The sequence below is a fragment of the Vombatus ursinus genome, unplaced genomic scaffold, assembly GCF_900497805.2.
Source record: "Vombatus ursinus unplaced genomic scaffold, bare-nosed wombat genome assembly UNPS02014833.1, whole genome shotgun sequence".
In the NCBI taxonomy this organism is placed as follows: Eukaryota; Metazoa; Chordata; class Mammalia; order Diprotodontia; family Vombatidae; genus Vombatus; species Vombatus ursinus.
This window is the reverse complement of record NW_020954611.1, coordinates 7,960,883-7,979,890: the sequence shown is the minus strand read 5'-3', so window position 1 is coordinate 7,979,890 and position 19,008 is coordinate 7,960,883. Positions and strand designations below refer to the sequence as shown.

At 37.9% G+C, this 19,008-nt stretch overlaps 1 protein-coding gene across 1 annotated transcript in view; it reads right to left on the bottom strand.

Annotated features, from left to right (window-relative positions):
* HECTD2 (HECT domain E3 ubiquitin protein ligase 2) overlaps positions 1 to 18,702 on the bottom strand; it is a 122,725-nt gene extending 104,023 nt beyond the window's left edge. The window contains exon 1 of the mRNA XM_027839823.1: positions 18,458 to 18,702. Within this exon, the coding sequence (XP_027695624.1) occupies positions 18,458 to 18,625 (168 nt within the window). The 5' untranslated portion in view covers positions 18,626 to 18,702. The remainder of the gene's footprint in view (positions 1 to 18,457) is intronic.
* Between the last annotated feature and the right edge of the window lie 306 nt (positions 18,703 to 19,008).

Genomic DNA, 19,008 nt, shown 5'->3' with positions numbered 1-19,008 from the left:
CATGAACATTCTGTCTACATGCTTCCAATGGTTGGGTAGCCAGAATTTTCTGTACCACTAGCACTTTTCCCTGCACTCAGACCCCAGGGTGAAGGACTTCTTTCACTCACGGCAGGGCACTTTCAGAGAGGGAAGGCCTGAAAACAACCTCTTCCCCTTTAGGCCATGTGCCTCCAAGAAGTGGAGCTGGGATTTTGACCTTTTACTTCATCTGTTTTCATTCTAGGTGCAGGGAGTGAATTCTTCACCAGTCTCAGAAGGCATCTTGTTCAACTGTTTAACTTAGGAGACCTAACATCACAAAAATGTGCTGTAGGTGACTACAATCTCAATGTCTGCATTAAAGATGACTGATCAAGGACTGATGAAAGACCATTTTGTAGAGCTGGCATAGCCCTAAAGACCAACAGCAAGCCTGAAGAAGACTAATGCTGACAGTATGAAAAGGAGAAACATTTTCATAGGGAAAAAAATAAGAGCTAAAAATTTTGATTTCACCCAGTTCTGCTATTTAAGTAGCATCTTATGCAAAAATGAAGTTATTATCAAGCTTTAGACTAAAACCTATAGAGCAATAATATTCTCTAACTTCATTTGAGACCTCAACCTACCACAAATTCCATATCCAGTTTCTTTAAACATTTCATCCACATTATCTATGATCCTGGCTGAACAGAAACACCAGTGATGAATCTTGGAACATGGCCAGTCTATGAGTATCAAAGTGATGCTCATCATCACACAACTATAAATTGGCAGTAGCAGGATACCCAAGCAGCTGTTGGAAGCTGAAGTGTGATAATTGCAAGCAGGAAGGGCAGGGAAAAAAACACTTCAAGAATTCAATGAAACCAAACCTCAAACAATACAGTATAATTGTGAATGGCTGGGAAACAACTCAACCCTGGCATGGTGTTTCTCTGAATAAACATTTCAGGGTGATCATGAGTTCATCTTCAGTGTTAGAACAATCAACAAATACTCTGGGCATCAGCCACAGTCACTAGTTTTCATGACTTTCAAAGATTTCCCAATTGCTTAACACAGACTACATTGGCTGTTCCGAACATACATATTTTAAATCACCATCAAGTAACATCATCTTTAAAAACAAAGGACAATAATAGTTCATGAATTCCACTAATATGTAGAAAGTTAGTTTTCAAATTTGGTTTTGATAAATTTTTAAGTCCTGTCAATTCTATTTCCATATATTTTACATCGAATTCCTTCCCTCCATTTCCCCCTTCACTCACATTGGTATTGTCCTAGTTCAGACACTCATCACTTGTCACCCATCCCTCCTAAATGGGCTTTCTGCCTCTAATCTCTCCTCTATCCAGCTCATCTATCCAGCACAGTCTTCACACATGCACAAGTAGTTTTCCTAAGGCACAGTTCCAACTATGCCACTCTTCTACTCAAACCTTCATTGCTTCCTCTATGACTTACAGAATAGAATATAAACTCCTTACCTGGATATTTAAAGTTCTCCACACCCTGACTCCATCCTATTTCTCTAGCTTTCCTCCTCATTACTTTCTGATGACTAAATGTTCCTCACTCTTGGCCTGCTATCTCCTGCCTCCATGTATTTTGAATGTTTTTACAGGCTGCTTGGCATGCCTGGAAGAGAATTGTTGATATCTTTTTCCTTTCTCAACTCTCAGCTCAGAGTCCCTTTTTCTATGAAGCCTACCCTGATCCCTACCTGTGTGAAAGTATTTTCTCCCTTATACAATTTTATTACAACATATTTCCTTTGTAACATGCTTATTTGCATAAAGTAATAGCTCCCGTAGTAGACTGTAAGTTTCTCAAGGGAAAAGAAGATGCAATTTTTCATTTACACATTCATAGTGCACTCTACAAAGTAACTATTAAAAAATGTTTGTTGAATTGGATTCTTGTCCATTATAGCTGACTTAGATTTTGTAATCATCATGTTTTTCTAACAAAAACCTTAAGAAAGAAATTTGTTATTTTACGTGGCATCCAAGATGGGTAAAGATTAAGGTATTTTGTCCTTTAAAATGTGGGAATTATGGAGGGCTTTGGATGGTGAGCTGAGGAAGAGGAAATGAGTGAAGTTTCTTTTAGGTCCTGAGGATTCTTTCCCTTTTGACAACTGCTTTCTTCGTGTGTTTTAGCCATTTCTTTCTTATTATTGTCTTGAGGTTATGATTTAAGGACAGAGGTGCCAAATTTGGTCTTCTTCTTAATAGAATATACTTGCCAGGAATAAAAAAAAAAGTGTGAACTTCCCTCTCAGGCTAATTACCCTAATTAAAGCTTCGGTCTTTCTAGTCTTGGTATTTGGTCATTCATTCTTTTCCTATGAAAACTGGAGATGAGGAAGTGATTTGTTTTAAAGGATCTTTCTGGATTTTGAAAGCAAAATTTGCCATTGAATTGAGAGTACAAATAACCTGGTGGATGATAACTGAGAGCACCCTCTGTTGAAAACAGTAGAAGTATGTGTTAACCCTAATCTTCTGAAAAAGCAAATGTGATGTACAATGAGTCCTTAATTATAATCAGTAGGTGCTCTGACACGAGTAGTGGGGTGAGGAGCTCTAGCTCTGGCTCATTTATTTTTAAGAATTTGAAAAGTGTAGACTATCAGTATACAATATTAGTACTATCAAAATCCTTTATTTTTACATTTATTTTAAAATATATTTCTAATCCAAGTGATCACAATTGCCCAGTTGACTAAATGTCTTATTATTCTTCAATAAAAATCTCAGATAATTGAAATGTGGTTAACCTGAAATCAACTTCTTTCTGTTCCACTAGATTTCAAATTAACAAAGTTTCAAATGATTTTTAATACAACTTTGATAAGAGCTCCCCATAGTGCTGAAATGGAGGCTAAAGAATATAAAATAACAAGATATTTAGGTCCATGGAACAGAGATAGGCATAAATAAAGTAACTGAAGTTAATCAATAAAACTTTAAAAAATGTCGGGGCAGCTAGGTGGCACAGTAGGTAGAGCACTGGCCCTGAAGTCAGGAGGATCTGAGTTCAAATCCAGCCTTAGACCAAACACTTGATAGTTACCAGCTGTGTCACCCTAGGCAAGTCACTTAACCCCAACTGCCTAAAAAAATGTTGTTACATTAACTTTTAAGTATAATTTTCAAACTTTCATCAGGCATATTAGCATATTACAACAATGAACATCAGCACTGAGATAGTTGACTTATCATCTATTTAAAATTTTAATTCAGATTCCCTGTTCATTATGTCTTATTTTCACAAAAAGGATTTTCATTGTGGAAAGAGCAATAGATTTGGAATTGGGTTTAAGCCCTAACTCTGCCAGCTATTACTATTGTGTGATCTTGAGCAAATGACTCTTCTTTGCTAGGCCTAATTTTTTTTTGTCTATAACATCAGGAGATTGAACTAGATAATCTCTAAGGTTCCTTTTGGCTCTGACTTTACGGCTCTATTGCTTTGTAGTCCTTAAAATCTGGATACCGAAATATAACATAAACTTGAAAAGTGGCTATGAGAAATCATTAAGATTTAGGGGCAGTCCCCACAAGGACAAAACAACAAAGATTTCCTGTTCAGTTACATATTTATATATTTTTGACTGACTGAGTTTTACAGTTAAATTATATAAAGTCAGGACTCTTTTAATTTGGAATTTGTGACAATTTGGATCATGTTTCTTTTATGAAAGTCGATCTACTATTGAGAATGGAATGCTGGCCTTAAATAAAAAGAAACAAACAAAAAATCCTGAGTTCAAATTCTGCTTTTGACACTCCCAGTATGACAATGGGCAAGGCATTTAACCTCTCAGACAGAATTTCCACTATGATGATAAAACCTGTAATACATAACTCACAGGACTGTTGTCAAAATCAAATGAGATGTTGTATGTGAAATACTTTGCAAATTTTAAAACCATCTCCAAGGTCACCATTATCCTTTTAGTCTCCAAATTAACCTACTTGAGTAGCTTCCTAACTCCCAACAGACCCAACCTATCTACCACCATTTGCCCAACCTACCCTTTCTACTGCCAACAAATTTCTACCATTTACCCACTTCCTTGCCACCTCCACAGTCAAACCCCAGGTCAGCTTTTAAACTAATAGGAGCCTCCCAACTGTTCTTGAAGATACCCATTCTGCTTCTCTCCACCACAGTACTGTAAAAGTAATCTTTCTAATGAATAGATCTGATCCATGTCCATTCAAAATGATCATTATCACAAAAATCTCTCCTGCTTCCTAACTTTCCTACTTTTGGTGAGAGTACCACCATCCTTCTAGTTGCTTGCATCCTCCTCCACTACAAATCATTCTGTGATGAAACAGAGTAAACTCTGGGTGTGGGCAGTACAAGCCAGAGGATGATCTTGTAGGATCAACTCCTAATACTGAACTCAGTCCATGGAAGCCTATGGCTTACATGGTAATGGACAACTGGTGATTTGCATGTAACCCTTGTGCCAGAGGCTCCCTCCTGACCTGAAAGACCTTGGTACACTTTGGGAACCTTTCACTTTTTTAAGTCATTTGCCTGTACTCAAATGAAGCCTGAAAACGCCAATATCTAGCTCTCTGATGGCACTCCAAAATCTGTCTCTCTTTATAAGTATTATGGTTTATAAGGAATCAACTAGAACTGATTTTGTTTACAGAGGAAAAAACACTAAAAGGTCTCACAGACGTAGAGTGAAGAGGGTTGCACTAGGTGCTCTCAAAAGTCCCTTCCAGTGCTCAGTTTATATCCCTAGGATTTAGTACTACAGGGTCAGAGAGGCTCCAGGTTATTTGCTCCTTTTCTTCTTTAGGAGGGATCCTGTTACCTCACTACTTTTAAAGAGCCTCTTTCTGATGTATCAGAATATGGGGAACCTTCTTCTACCAGCCTAGTTCCCACCTCCTCCCTTTCCATTGGCTTTTATGCTTTTCATCTTCCTCCAGGCAGCTGGACTAGGCCATGCAAATTATCCCTGGCAGCTTCCCTGAAAGGCAGGAAAAAATAGAAACAGGGCAGGCTCCAGAAGCTTTTATTCATATTGTTCAATGAGGGGGGGACGTTGTTGCAATGCTGAAGGTTCATGTCCTGCAACACATGTAGTATATACATTATTCTCTTCTATCATTCCTTGAGGACAGCAACAGAATTACTGTTGAAGAAAACCAGAAAAACTGCACTGAGCTTGACGAGTTGGACCCTGTAACGTCCTAAGACTTTACCCAAAAGCTGCTTGCCTCCAGTAACTGGGGCAAGGGTCCCCCCACATTTCTACTCTTTGTCTCCTTGCTTGACCCCAGCTTCTGGGTCAAGGAGGGTATCCTTCCCTCTTTCTCTTTACTCAAACCCTCGAGCCTCATCCTGTTAGAAAAACCTCTCGTTACTGCTATCTAACTTCCAATGTACTGCTACTCACCTTCCCTGGAAACTGCTTCAAGGCTTAATCCAACCAGGGATTGGTTGGTAGGTGCTACAGAAAACTTCCTGAAATCTGTGCATAAAAAGTCCTCTCCCCAGAGGCTTTAGGCAGATGCCTTCTATCTTGGTGTCTGCCCAGCTGGCTGAAAAAAAAGGTTCTTTGCTTCACTCTGACTCCTCCCAACTATTATTTACCCATACCAACTCCTGCAGAAAACCCTTGGGTGAATACTGGCCCTTTCAGCCTGGGTTCCTCTACAGAATCATTTTTCATCACTGCAACTCTACTCTTTTACTTAATAAATTTAGATACTCAGTAAACTGGGATAGGGCAGTTAGCGCAGTGGATAGAGCATTGGGCTTAGAATCAGGAAGACTCATCTTTCTGAGTTTAAATCCTGTCTCAGACACTTAAGAGCTATGTGGCCCTGGGCAAGTCACTTAACCCTGTGTGCCTCAGTTCCTTATCTGTAAAATGAGAGAGAAGAAAATGGCAAACCATTCCAGTATCCTTGCCAAGAAAACCCAAAACGAGGTCACAAAGAGTTGGATGCTACTGTAACAACTCAACAATAAGAAAATTAGAATGATTAATACTTAATCAATTTGAATACTCAATAAATGTTTGTTGAATTGAAACCGATACTTTTTTAGATTTTTCACTAATTTTGGCTGGTTTTGCCAAATATTCTACATGAGTGACATTAATTTATAATTTTTTAAAACTTATAATCAATAGTCAGTGACCACTTACTAAGATGAGTGAAGCAAAGTATATTATATATGATAATAATAATTTATATAGCACTTATTCTGTGCCAGGTACTGTGCTAAGTGCTTTACAATTATTATCTCAAATGATAATCCCTGGGAGGTAGGTGCTATTATTATGTCCATTTTACAGATGAGGAAACTGAGGCAACAGAGATTAAGTGACTTGTCCAACCAGGATCACACAATTAGGAAGTGTCTGAGGCTGAATTTGAACTCATGTCTTCCTGATTCCAGGCCCAGTGATCTATTCACTGAACCTCCCAGCTGCCATACTACAGTTAGTTTGATTAACGGATTCTGTGAACACAACTTTAGATTAAGCAATCTTGCAACAGGCCATTAGTTAAATAGCAACAATATTACCAATGGAATATCGTATATATACACATATTGCTGGGCAGCCAAAATCTGGCCTACAAATACTTAAAATCAATCTTTACAGAGACATGGGCTGGGATGAACTGCCTAGATATTCTAGCAGACTTAGCTATATGTAAACTTGGTAAACTATGTAATCAGAGGGACCACTATGGTTATTTGTTTACTTTAGAATTTAGAGGACAGAAAGGAGAGCTTAGCTGCAGGAGAAACAGAAGAATATAGCAATGTCCTTGGAAGGAAATGGGAAGAGTTAGTTAATCCCTTGACCTTGAGTTTAAGACCAGTTGATATAACAATTCCCAGACGAGTCTAGAGCAGGGGTGGGGAACCTGAAACCTTGATGCCACATGTGGCCCTCTAGGTCCTTGGATGCAGCCTTTTGACTGAGTCCAGGTTTTACAGAACAAATCTTTTTATTAAGGTGATTTGTTCTGTGAAATTTCAATTCAGTCAAAGGACCGCACTTGAGGAGGTAGAAGGCTACACATGGCCTCGAGGCTGCAGGTTCCTCACCTCTGGTAGACATTTCTTAACGAAACAGAATTTATAGAGTGCACAGCTAGACTGCATTTAATTCATCTCCCATTAGAAGAAAGCCATGGCAAAATATTGAAATCAAGTGCAATTGTGGAATGGAGAAGATTAGATCTTCAGCCTGGATCCAAGAGGATTTGAGTCCTCTCCTTCAAGACATTGGAGGAGAGGATAACAAATGCAACAGGTATTTTGAACTTCCAGATGGGGTATTTATTTCTAATTCCAAGATTTTTTTCTGTCCTCTTTTCTTTTGCATACCAGGGCAAGTTGTTCTGGCAGCTAAATTGATGCCACTTTCCAGTGAATGAAACTGCTTTTAACAAGGGCAACTCCTGTTGTGGATGAACTGCTCTGCCTGAGTGAAAGAAGTCCTTCACCCTGAGGTGTAAGTGCAGGGAAAAGTGCTAACAGTAAAGAAAATTCTGGCTACCCAACCATTGGAAGCATGTAGACAGAATGTTCATGCCTAGGTCAGTTTTTGGGTCTCCCCAGGATCTTCTCTATGGGTGATACCATTTCTGTTGCTCTAGGCATGTGCCAAACCTACATTATAATTTTAACATTTTGTATTGTTAATTTTAGATATAATCTCTAATACATATTTGCTGGTAGGAAATATTTGTTTCAAATTACTTGTTTGCCTAGATAGACGAGACTATAGAATAGATGTTTGATAACTCACGTAACAAGAGCCTTTAGACCTCAAAAAGAGGCAAATTCTTTACTAATGAAAAACTCTGGGACACAGCAGTAGACCAAGAAATGATTTGCAGGTAGATGGAGGGAATCAGAGTTGAGATGTCCAGAAAGAAGCTAGTAATAGATGATTTCTCTGATGGGAAGCCTGAGCAGCACCTCACATCAGGGACCATATGGTCCTAGAGGTGGCAGCAGTTGGAGACAGGTACAGAACAGAGTTCCTATTCCAAGCCAGAGGTTCTAAGAAATCAAGCCAGGTAAAATGAAATAAACAGTAAAAAGAGGGAGAATCCCTTTCATCTCACTTCAACCTAACAGAACTTCCAGTTTTCTTCAATTCATACTTCAAGTGCCACCAAAATAAGGTCTTTCCTAATTCCTCCTTGTCTCCCTTCTGAAATGTCTTTGTATAACTGTATATATTTTATATTTGCTTTTATGTATTGGAATCTCCCAGTAGAATTTAAGCTCCTTGAGGGCAGGAACAATTTTGTTTCTTTGCATCTCTGGCACCAAGAGCAGTGTTTTGAACATAGCAGGCACTTAATATTTATTGAATTGTTGGAGAGGTAGGAAAACCAGGAGAACGTGGTGTCTCATAAGTCAAGAGAGGAGGTTAACAATGTCAAAACTGTGGAGGCCTTCACTTTACAGATGAGGGTGGTAAAGCCCAGAGAGTGGCTTTCTATTAAGTTAGTGGCAAATCTAGGGACAGAGTCAGATGTACCTATTTTCAAGACTCTTTCTACCATAATTCTAAAATAAAGTTCAAAATAAGTTATTTTAGAATATGACAAATTCTTTACCATGTAACCAACCCTAATAGCAAGGGAAAAAAATAGGAGGACAAATATCACAGCTATTCCCAGAGCTGTTGGTGGTTTTCCCACTGAGAGTGAGAAATTCCCAGTTGCGTTTTCCCACCTTTTCTTGTTTCATCTTTCTTCACCTAACAAGAGACACTCAACTACTGGTTAAAAATAAACAAGCTCACGTTGGTCTTCCAACACTGTGCAAAACCTGCACAGTAGTTGCTTTATGCCTTCCCTTTCTGACTCCTATTCAGCAAGTACCTCTTGTAGCGCAACATTAGGAGGGCCCAAGACTTCTATAAAGGTTTGGAATAGAAACAGGAGAAGGCACTGAGCAGTGCATAGGAAAAAGGCTAACTATAAGACAGCTGTAGTTTCAATAGCTTCCCCTGGGAATAACATTAGCTCCAGACTAGATTATTAGAGGAATTGAAATTTAAAAGCCTCATTGACCCTCACTCCCAAAGCCTTCATTCCTTTGCTTGAGAAACCAGACAGGCAAGTACCTAATGGTTATGATTAAAAAAAACCCTAACAAATCAATTTAACATTTACTCTGTAGGCAGTGAGGATACAAGATCCCTTTTTGCCTTACGTTGTACACCTATGGTTCTCAAAGGGTATTCTAGGAAGTGATGCCTTGAGGTGCAGTGCTTGGCACACAGTAAGTGCTTAATAAATGCTAGCTGGCTGACAAACTACTCCTCCTTGCTTAGCATCAAGAAGGTCACAATGGCTGCAGTATGTGTGGATATGCAAAGTCACATTCTCAGTTAAGAATTCCGGGAAAGTAAAGAAATAACAAAGTGTGGAAGAGGGAAAGGAGAGGTGGAGGAATTCCAGTGGTAAGGAATCTGGAGGCCCAACAGCCTGGAAATCCTTCTTTGTTGCCATCTTAAACATTCAACATGCCACAATTTCTCACTGAGCCATGAACCAAAAAGAGTTGAGAATCACTTTGGTATCATAAGCTTTTAAAGCACCATAAATTTGTCATTGGTGCTGCCTGTGGATGCATACATAAGTGTCAAGTGTCTGAAGCTGTATTTGAACTCAGGTCTTCCTGACTCCAGGGCCAGAGCTCTATCCACTGAGCCACCTAGCTGCCCCTCTTTTTGTTCTTTGATGACATCTGTTACTTCAGCTCTCCTTCACAATCCTTTCTTTGGAATGTGTTGCCAACTGCTCACACCCACCATGTGTTTCTTGTTGCCCTCTGAGTGATAGTTTTTAAAAAAATTTCAGAACCAGTAGTTTCTCTGGTCTCATGAATATATGTGATACCTCAATTAATAGCACAAAGATAGAAAGATAAAGTGTGATGAGGAGAACCAATGGTTGGCACCTTGCAGCATTTTGAAGTTTTTATTTCATTTGATCCTTACCACAATCCTGGGAAGTACATATTACAGGTATCACGCTCATGCTATAGATGAGAAAACAAAGGCTGAACAAGGTTACACTTGCTCAGGATCCCAGAATTAGTCAGTATCTGAGGCAGAGTTTGAACCCAAGGGTTATTGTCTCAAGTCCAGCGCTCTACCCATCCTATCTTGTAGAAGCTGGTGGAGTGTGTATAATCTTCATAAATCACGTAAAAGCAGTAGGGTAGATTATGCAACTCAATACCAACATCCCTGTCAAAGTGTATTCTGAATCCTTCCTTATCCAAGTCCAACTTTCTATCCCCACTACTCTATGCCAAGAAATGAAAATGCAGATGAATTGTTAGCTGGGCCTGGACATTCTAAACAAGAACATTGGGGCTCTGTCCCCAGCCCTAATATGTACAACATTTTAAACAAAATGGCATTACATGAAGACCTAATTCTTACTTATTCATACATCTCACAATTGCAGATGACTCGAAGCTAGGTGAGAATAATTAAGATGCTAGATGCTAGAATTAGGATCCAACAAGGATTTAACAGGCTAGAATGACTATAATAACATGTAATTTAGTTGGAATAAGTGTAAAGTCCTACATGAGTTCAAATAATTAACTGCACAAGTACAGGACAGGAGAAATAGAATTAGATCACAGCTCTTGGAAAAAGAACCAGAGGGTTTCAATATAAATCACCTCAATATAAATCACAAGTGTTACGTGACAGCCCAAAATACTGAAGCTATCTTAAGCTACATTAAGAGTAGCGCATTTTACAGAACAATAGAAGTTATAGCTCTATTGTACAATATTCCACTATACAATTAGACCATATATTGTGCTCAGTTTTGGGTGCCAAATTTTAGGAAGGAAATTGACCAGCTGGGGAGCACACAGTGGGAGGTAGCCAACACATTCAAGGGAAAGAGCTATGGGCATTTAGGCTCTAGAGGAAAAGCCTTAGGGAAATAGGAGGGCTGTCTTCAAATATTTGAAGAGCTTTCATTTGAAAGTGCTATTAGATTTTGCTTGGCCCCAGATATAAGAATAAGAAGCATTTGGTAGAAGTTGAAGGGGCAGTAAAAACTTTCTAACAATGATGACAGCTATTCACAAATGGAATAAGCCACCTTGAAATGTAGTAAGTTATCCATCATTGTTGTTCTTCAGGCAAATGCTGGATGACTGCTTGTTGGAAGTACTACTATAGAGGGGATTATTATCAATTGGATTAGATAACCTCTGAGACCCTGCCTAATTCTGACATCACATGATTCTCCAAACCAAGGAATTTGCAGCTTGCTGAGAACTAGACATTTTTTATCATACATTGAAAATCATTGATTTTTTTAAAAAAAATCACAGAACTACAGAATTTCAGAACTGAAAGGAATCTTTCTGAATTGCCTAGGCCAACTTCCTCATTCTACAAATGAGAAAAACTGAGGCCCTGAAAAGTTAAATGATTTTTCTAAAGCAATGGTTTCCATATTTTATGTAGGAACACTCCACTTTTAAAAAAAAGTTTGTCACGTCCACTCACATTTTTTCTTAGCCTGTATTTTATTCAAATTAAATGAAAAATGTATTATAAATTTTATAACACACATATTTATTGATAAAATCCTTTATGATGTTTGTGTTCATAACATATAATTAATAATGTGATAGATTTTTTTTTAAATATGGTGGAGCTAAAAATAATAATTATAATTCTTTTCAACTACTAATCAGGATCACTATTTTGTCTCTATAGTTGCCATAGTAGAGAACTCCATTTTGTAAAATAAGATGTAATGAATGGTAGTGAAACGTGTATTGCTTTGTTTGGTAAAACAGAGAACTCTTTACTCACCTGAAGGCAGAACATGATATTTTAAGATTCAAACATTTGTTTCAACATACTATCACATGTCTAATATAAGTATTCTTCTTCTGATGGAGTAAAACCAAATATTTCATATTTGTCCATGACCATGAGTTACTTATCTTTTCATATTTAAAAATATCTAATTACTTAATTTAAAAAAAGAATTAGTTCTGTAAGTCAGTCAAATGATTAATTAGCAAATCTGTATTTTGTTCTATTTCATTTGAAATGCGGGCATCTTTAAAATTAGGGAGCATCTCTTTTTGTGGTGGCTAAAAATCAGAAATTGAGGGGATGCTCATCAATTGGGGAACGGCTGAACAAGCTGTGGTATGTGATTGTAATGAAATACTCTTGTGCTATAAGAAATGACAAATAAGATGATTTCAGAAAAACCTGGAATGACACTTACATGAACTGATACAGAATGAAGTGAGCAGAACCAGGAGAACATTGTACACAGTAACAGCAATATTGTATAATGAATAACAATAATGAATAACTTAGCTATTCTCAGCAATACAGTGATCCAAGATAATCCCAAAGGACTCATGGTGAAAAATGTTATTTGCCTCCATAGAAAGAACTGATGGCATCTGAATACAGACCAAAGCACATTCATTCTCATTCTCTCTCTCTCTCTCTCTCTCTCTCTCTCTCTCTCTCTCTCTTTCTCTATTCCTCCATTCCTCCCTTCCTTTTTTCTATTTTCTCTCTTTCATTTAAGTTTTCTTCCACAAAATGACTAATATGGAAATATTATACATAATTACACATGTATAACCTATATCAGATTGCTCCTCATCTCAGGAAGAAGTGAGAGGAAGGAGGGAATGATAGAATTTGGAACTCAGAACTTAAAAAAAACCTGACAAATGTTAAAAATTGTTTTTACTTGTAATTGGAGAAAAATAAAATTAGAGAGCATCTCAAAAATACTATTTTTGTAAATTTATTACCAAGCGCTCTAAATTTCTCATAAATATACTAACTTCACCCTTTTGTATCAGAGTATGGAATGTATATCGGGAGAAAATTTCTGGTGTAAAAAAATTGCTCCATCTTTATCATCTCTAAGAAAAATTTCTTCTAATACAAACATTCAAAATAATTGTAAATAATGTACTGGAGAAGGAAATGGCAAACCACTCCAATATCTTTGCCAAAAAAACCTTAGAGACAGTATTGTCATGCTATTGTCAAGAGTCAGACACAACTGAACAACTGAACAACAATAACAAATGTAATATTAGTGAAAAGTAATGTAAGGCAGCAGGTTTCACAATTATAAAGAAGTGACTTTTGTTTCTCCTTCATAGTATTTACAATTTTCAGTTAGCCTTCATTTTAATGTACATTTTTTTAAAAAAAGTGATTAATAACAACTTGAAAAACTGCATGCAGTTCCTGCTTATATCTCTTAATGCAAGTGTTTATCTGTGAAGCATGTAATGTGTCCAAACTGCATGGGGGGTACATTTAAAACTGTAGCTTGTAGATTTGCATTTCTGTGCTTGCATTGAGTAAGCCCCACCAGTACAGGCTAATGAAATTCTCCCACATTATGTAATATTTATTTTATAATCTACATTGATTATATTGAAAATTTCTTTTCATGGGACATTGCCATTAGTAGGTTTGCAAAGTAACAAATCTTCCCCAGCATCAGTTTCAATAATGTACCCTACATATGTAAGCAAATGAGCAAGCATCTTCAATTATATTCACTGCTTCATCTACTCATAAGACAAAATAAGAACATTTTATTTTCTTCATTAATAGATCTCAGACACACAGGCAATTTTCCTTCCTTCCATTTTATTTTCAAGTGGAAACATTCAAAGCTGTTTTTCATATTATTTGACAATAACAATAGCTGCAGGTAGCAATAATTTCTATTGAATTCCACTTTTTATATTTAGTAATTCAACAAGTAACCTCAGAAATAGAAGTTGGTCACTTAATAACAAACTTAAAAAAATTCGTGTTTGGGCAATGTATTCAGCAACACACTTTTAAGAGAACCCTTCCATTTATTATGTTTCATTCTGTCTGCATCCAAACAATTCATATAAAGCAAACAAAATATTCTTTCCTCTCCACTGATAACATTACTTGTGAATTCCACGAAGTCTAGTGGATTGCACCTCTGTAGTTGGGCTTTTTACTTTGTGTTTCTGCATTTCCACTACTCAAACTATCTCTATTGTCTTTGCTTGTATTAGTTTTAGCTGTTTCACTGGCTTTTCCATTCAAACTGGTTATGCATTTATCTATTACATATGCATTTATCTATTACAAAAGGACATTATTTCCACTTTTTTTAAAAAGAGACAAATAAATGAGAATAATTAAATGTAAATATTGAAAAGTTCAAGCAATTTTCTATAATTGTTTTCAAGTTATTCTAGTTATTTAAAGTTGAGTTATTTTGGAAACCAGATTACAAAGTACTTACCCAAATGGGTGAGGTTGAGATATATGCCAGGGGTTAAGGCACTTTTAACATCCAGTTTATACGCTGGAGTTTAAATGCAGCAATGAAACACTGCTGATTTGAGCCTTGTCCTTAATGAGGTACCAACTCAAATTTGAGCTTGTTTCTGAATACCTTCTTAAATAATGACTGCAGTGTATTTGTTGGTGGTTGGGGACAAATTTGGCTTTTTAGCCTTACTTTGGTTTATTTTCATTTGAACTTTGTTTTCAGTGACGAAAGGGGAGGGAAGGTTGATGCAAGAGCCATGCTCGTAAATATCTGACAATTTGAGTCATTAATTCTACCTTACTTTTGGTCATTTCTGATCGTTGGAAGTTTTCTTTACACCAAAACTAAATCTGCTTCTTTGCAACTGTCATTCACTAATCCTAGTTCTGCACACTTCCCAAACCCTTGTGCACCCTGCCCCCAACCACCCAACCCAGGGGTCAAAGAACACATCTACTTCTGCTCTGGTGTAATTCTTCCAAATCTTGAAAACAAAAAAAATTGACTAATAACACAGCAATAATGATACACAAACTACCAAAAATTAAGAGCAACAATTTCAGGTATTCCTGAACTTTTAAATGAACTTCTGGAATACAAGACATTTGTAAGCCAGTTCTTGGGAAATCCAAACACATCTTTTCATAAAACCATTGTCATAAATGATACTTGGGCTTCCAGGTTAGCCCACAAAACCCTGTTTAATATATTAAATCACTACAATAGTGTACACTTGCCATGGAAAATAACAGAAACTAATACTGTTATAATACCATTGCAATTAGTTTTTAATTTGTGGAATTGAATTTTTAGGATCCTGCCAATTGCTATTATCATACACAGTCCCCATAAATTCAAATTTTCAAAAACATTACAGCGTAACTTGGAAAATTCTGAGGAAATATCAGAATGAAGCAGACTGTTATGACACAATTCTCAATCACACTATTACCCTTAAAAAGATAGTCATGCTCCAAGTTAGGTACACTCAATTTGCAAAAGACCCACATATACAAATGGCAACTGATTTTCTCTCACCCATGTATTCTGGCAATCCCTTCAACCTTCTCTCCCTGTCTATTAGTTGCAGACAATGATGTTATTATTATTAATCAGTAATAACGGGTTTAATATAGTAGTTTAGGGATTACAAGGTAGTATAGTGATTAGAGTGCTGGATTTGGAAGCAATAAGACAATTTCAAAGTCAGCCTTAGATACTTAGTATCTGGGGAAGTCAAGTCAGCCTTAGATACTTAGTATCTGGGGAAGTCACTTAGCTTCTGCTTCAGTTTCTTCATAAGTAAAATGGGGTTGGTAATAGCACCTACCTCACAAGGTTGTTGTGAAGATCAAGTGAAATAAAAAATAGAAAGAATTTTATATAAATGCTAGCTATTAGTATTGAAATCTGACCTTCACAATCAAATTCTGGTTGTTTGAGGTATCCATCTAAACCAATACCATCTCTTTTCCTACCATTTAAAGGTAGGACCTACCATTTATCACAATGACAATAAACAATGTATATCCATATGATACTTTACAAAGCAGTTTTACCTACAATCATTACATATTATCTCACTTTTCCTATGGGGATGGTACCTAGCCTGTCTTTTTCCTGCACTGGCTGAATATTGTTAAAGCCTATTCAGACAATTTTATTCTCACACATATTCAATAACTCTCTTCCTTCTTCCAACTTTTACTTCAGAGGGGGAAAAATCACTTCATTTGTGAGTCAAATAAAAGTTAGATTTAAGTAATATTATTCAATTTATATTAAATATTTAAGTAATGTTAATGATACACCAGTAACTAAGAAAGCCATATGATTAAAGGTTAGACACAAGAATTAATGCCATTAGCTTCTAAAACACTTGAAAAAGGTCAGATGCCAGACAAAACCGAACAGAAATGCATTTAAGAATCTCTGTAAGTCTTCATTTGCCCCATATTCTCTTCTATATAAGTCTGATTTTCTTCAAGAGCTAGAATGTCACATAAATAACTATTTCTTATTCAGTTTTTTATTTGTTTTAATTATTAGTATTGTAACAATATTTACTTCTACTATATTTTACCATGAATACACGTTATTTCAGTTATGTTGAGGGTTAAGTAGGTTATCTGTGGGCCAGCCTTAGAAACTAAACACAATTTATAACATTTTCTATGAGAAAATGTAAATGGAATACCATATAATTTATTTACACTACTGGAACATTTGCCCCATTCAGACCTCTTCTATAATCCAAGGAAACTAAGCAAGGAACCAGAAATAAAATCTGAAGCAGTGTGTGAAGAATTCCTTTAAATCACCCTGCCCCCAAGTTAATCTATAACTAATGGTTTTATTTTCTAAAAAATTACTTAATTTAATTATAGTTAATTATTTGCTGTGTACAGTAATTTAGGATTTTAACTTTCTCTAGTTTCCATTCATTATAGCCTTTGTGCTGTTCAGTCATATCTGACCTTTCATGACCCTATTTGGGGTTTTCTTGGCAGAGATACTGGAGTGGTTTGCCATTTCCTTTTCCAGCTCATTTTACAGATGAGGAAATTGAGGCAAACAGGGGTTAAGCGACTTGCCCAGAGTCACATAGCTACTAAGTACCTGAGGCTAGATTTGAACTGAGGAAGATGAATCTTCCTGACTCCAGGCCTGCCACTCTGTGCACTATGGTGTCACCTAGCTGCCTTTAGACATTTCAAAAATCTACAGCATCAAAACACTATTCCTGCCTGATACAACACATTAAAAAAAGACTGAATTATTTTAGTAAGGCACTTAGTCATTTGAGGGTGGTTTTAAGAAGTGATTTACTAATGGAAATTTACAATATGTACTAAACTTTCATTTACTATTTTGGCATGTAAAGTTCACTGTTATTAGTATCAAGGCTTTTTTGGCAAACTTTAAAAAAAAAGTTTTTACTTAAAGTATGTGCCACAGAAAAAAAAATATCAAGATCTGAGTTGAATTTTGTGTGCTAAGTTAACCAGTGTTACAACTGTCAGCAAAAGGAAAAGAGGGGAGAGGATACTCTGAAGAAAACTAAACCATGCCTAATGACATATTCTAGCATTATGAAGCTTGAAATGCTTGGAAGTTCTTTAAAATTTGTCTTTGAAGAAAAATCATTCTGGATAAGGTTAGATAACTTGAGCTTCAAATGAAAGGTCTATGGAACCTTTTAAAAGTCACCATTCTATGCCATATGAAAAATAATACTAACACTGATGCCTCCCACTTACTTGACAGACATAGAAAGGTCACAATTAGAAGGTAAGTCACCAGAGAACAGGTTCAGTATGATAGAGGAGGGAGCAAAGCCAAAGACATGGGGAAATTTTCCTTGCCTCAGACGGCAAGCAGGCACCCTCCAGATAACCCATCCTTTAACAAGTGACACAATTGATTTAAACAATTTAACCTATTAGACTCAGACTACACACAAAGATATTGGGATGGGGACTGGATCTGTGATTTCATCGGTATAGGAACTCTCAGGTCAGGATACTTCCTCCACCAATGCAGCAGATCAGCACCTCCTCTCTCTGCAACTTACAATCTTAGGTTGAGTGACTTGCCTAGGGTCATACAACCACCATGAGTCAAGGGTGAGACTTGAACCCCAGGTCTCCCTGGCTTCGAGTTTAGCTCCGTATCCCTACATCTCATCCCTCCGTTATACTGAGAGGAGAAATAAATAATTAATTAAAAAAGGAGGAGTAGAAAACCTGGTCGATATTTCAACACTTTTCGTATCAAAAGCTTTTCCCATTTCAAAAGCTTTTTCGATTTTTTTGTTCAATTTGCAAACTGCTCCAGAAGTCTACAGTAAAACTATATATTTTTTAATATTAAAAACGAATTAGCCATCTTGCTTTTCTATTCTTTTTACATATATCCAAAAACAAGACTTTGGTAATGAATCAAGCTAATTAATCTCCCTTTCTCTAAGCCTCCCCCCCCCAGATTCAGATTCACTTGGAGGGCACACACACACACACACACACACACACACTCCTTCAGCATAGCCCCGGGAGCTCCCAGGTGACATCAGCAGGCAGACCTACCCCAGACGCTGCGGTGCTGCTGCCGCTGCTGCTGGAAGGGGTGAGGACGGGGGGCAGCTTCTCTCGCTCCTCCGCTTTCCCTTTCTCCTCCTCCTCCTTCTTGTCTTTCTCCTCTGCCGCTGCCGCTGCCGCTGCCGCCGGGGAGGGATCCCGGGTGTCCTCATTCATGGTGTCACCCAGCTGCCGAGGGACACCCTTTTCTGGAGCGGGAGGGAGAAGCCGTGAGGCGGCGGGCGGCTGGGGTGGACTGCTGCTCGGGACGGCGGTGCTAGCGAGCGGGGATGCTGGGGATGCCGGGGATGCTGAGGATGCAGGGGATGCAGAGGATGCTGCCGATGCCGCGGCCGCGAGAGGGCTCCGCTCCAGCCGCTGGCAAACACCTCCTCCTCTCGCCGCCACCCCCGGGCCGGAACGCCAGGCAGCCGCTGCCTCGCTCTCTCCCCCTCCGCGCGCTCGCTGGCTCCCTCCCTCGCCGTGCTGCCGCCCCCGCCCCGCCGCGCCGCCGGCGACAGCGGCTTCCTCCCGCCAGCCCGCCCGCCCGCCGGGCCCCT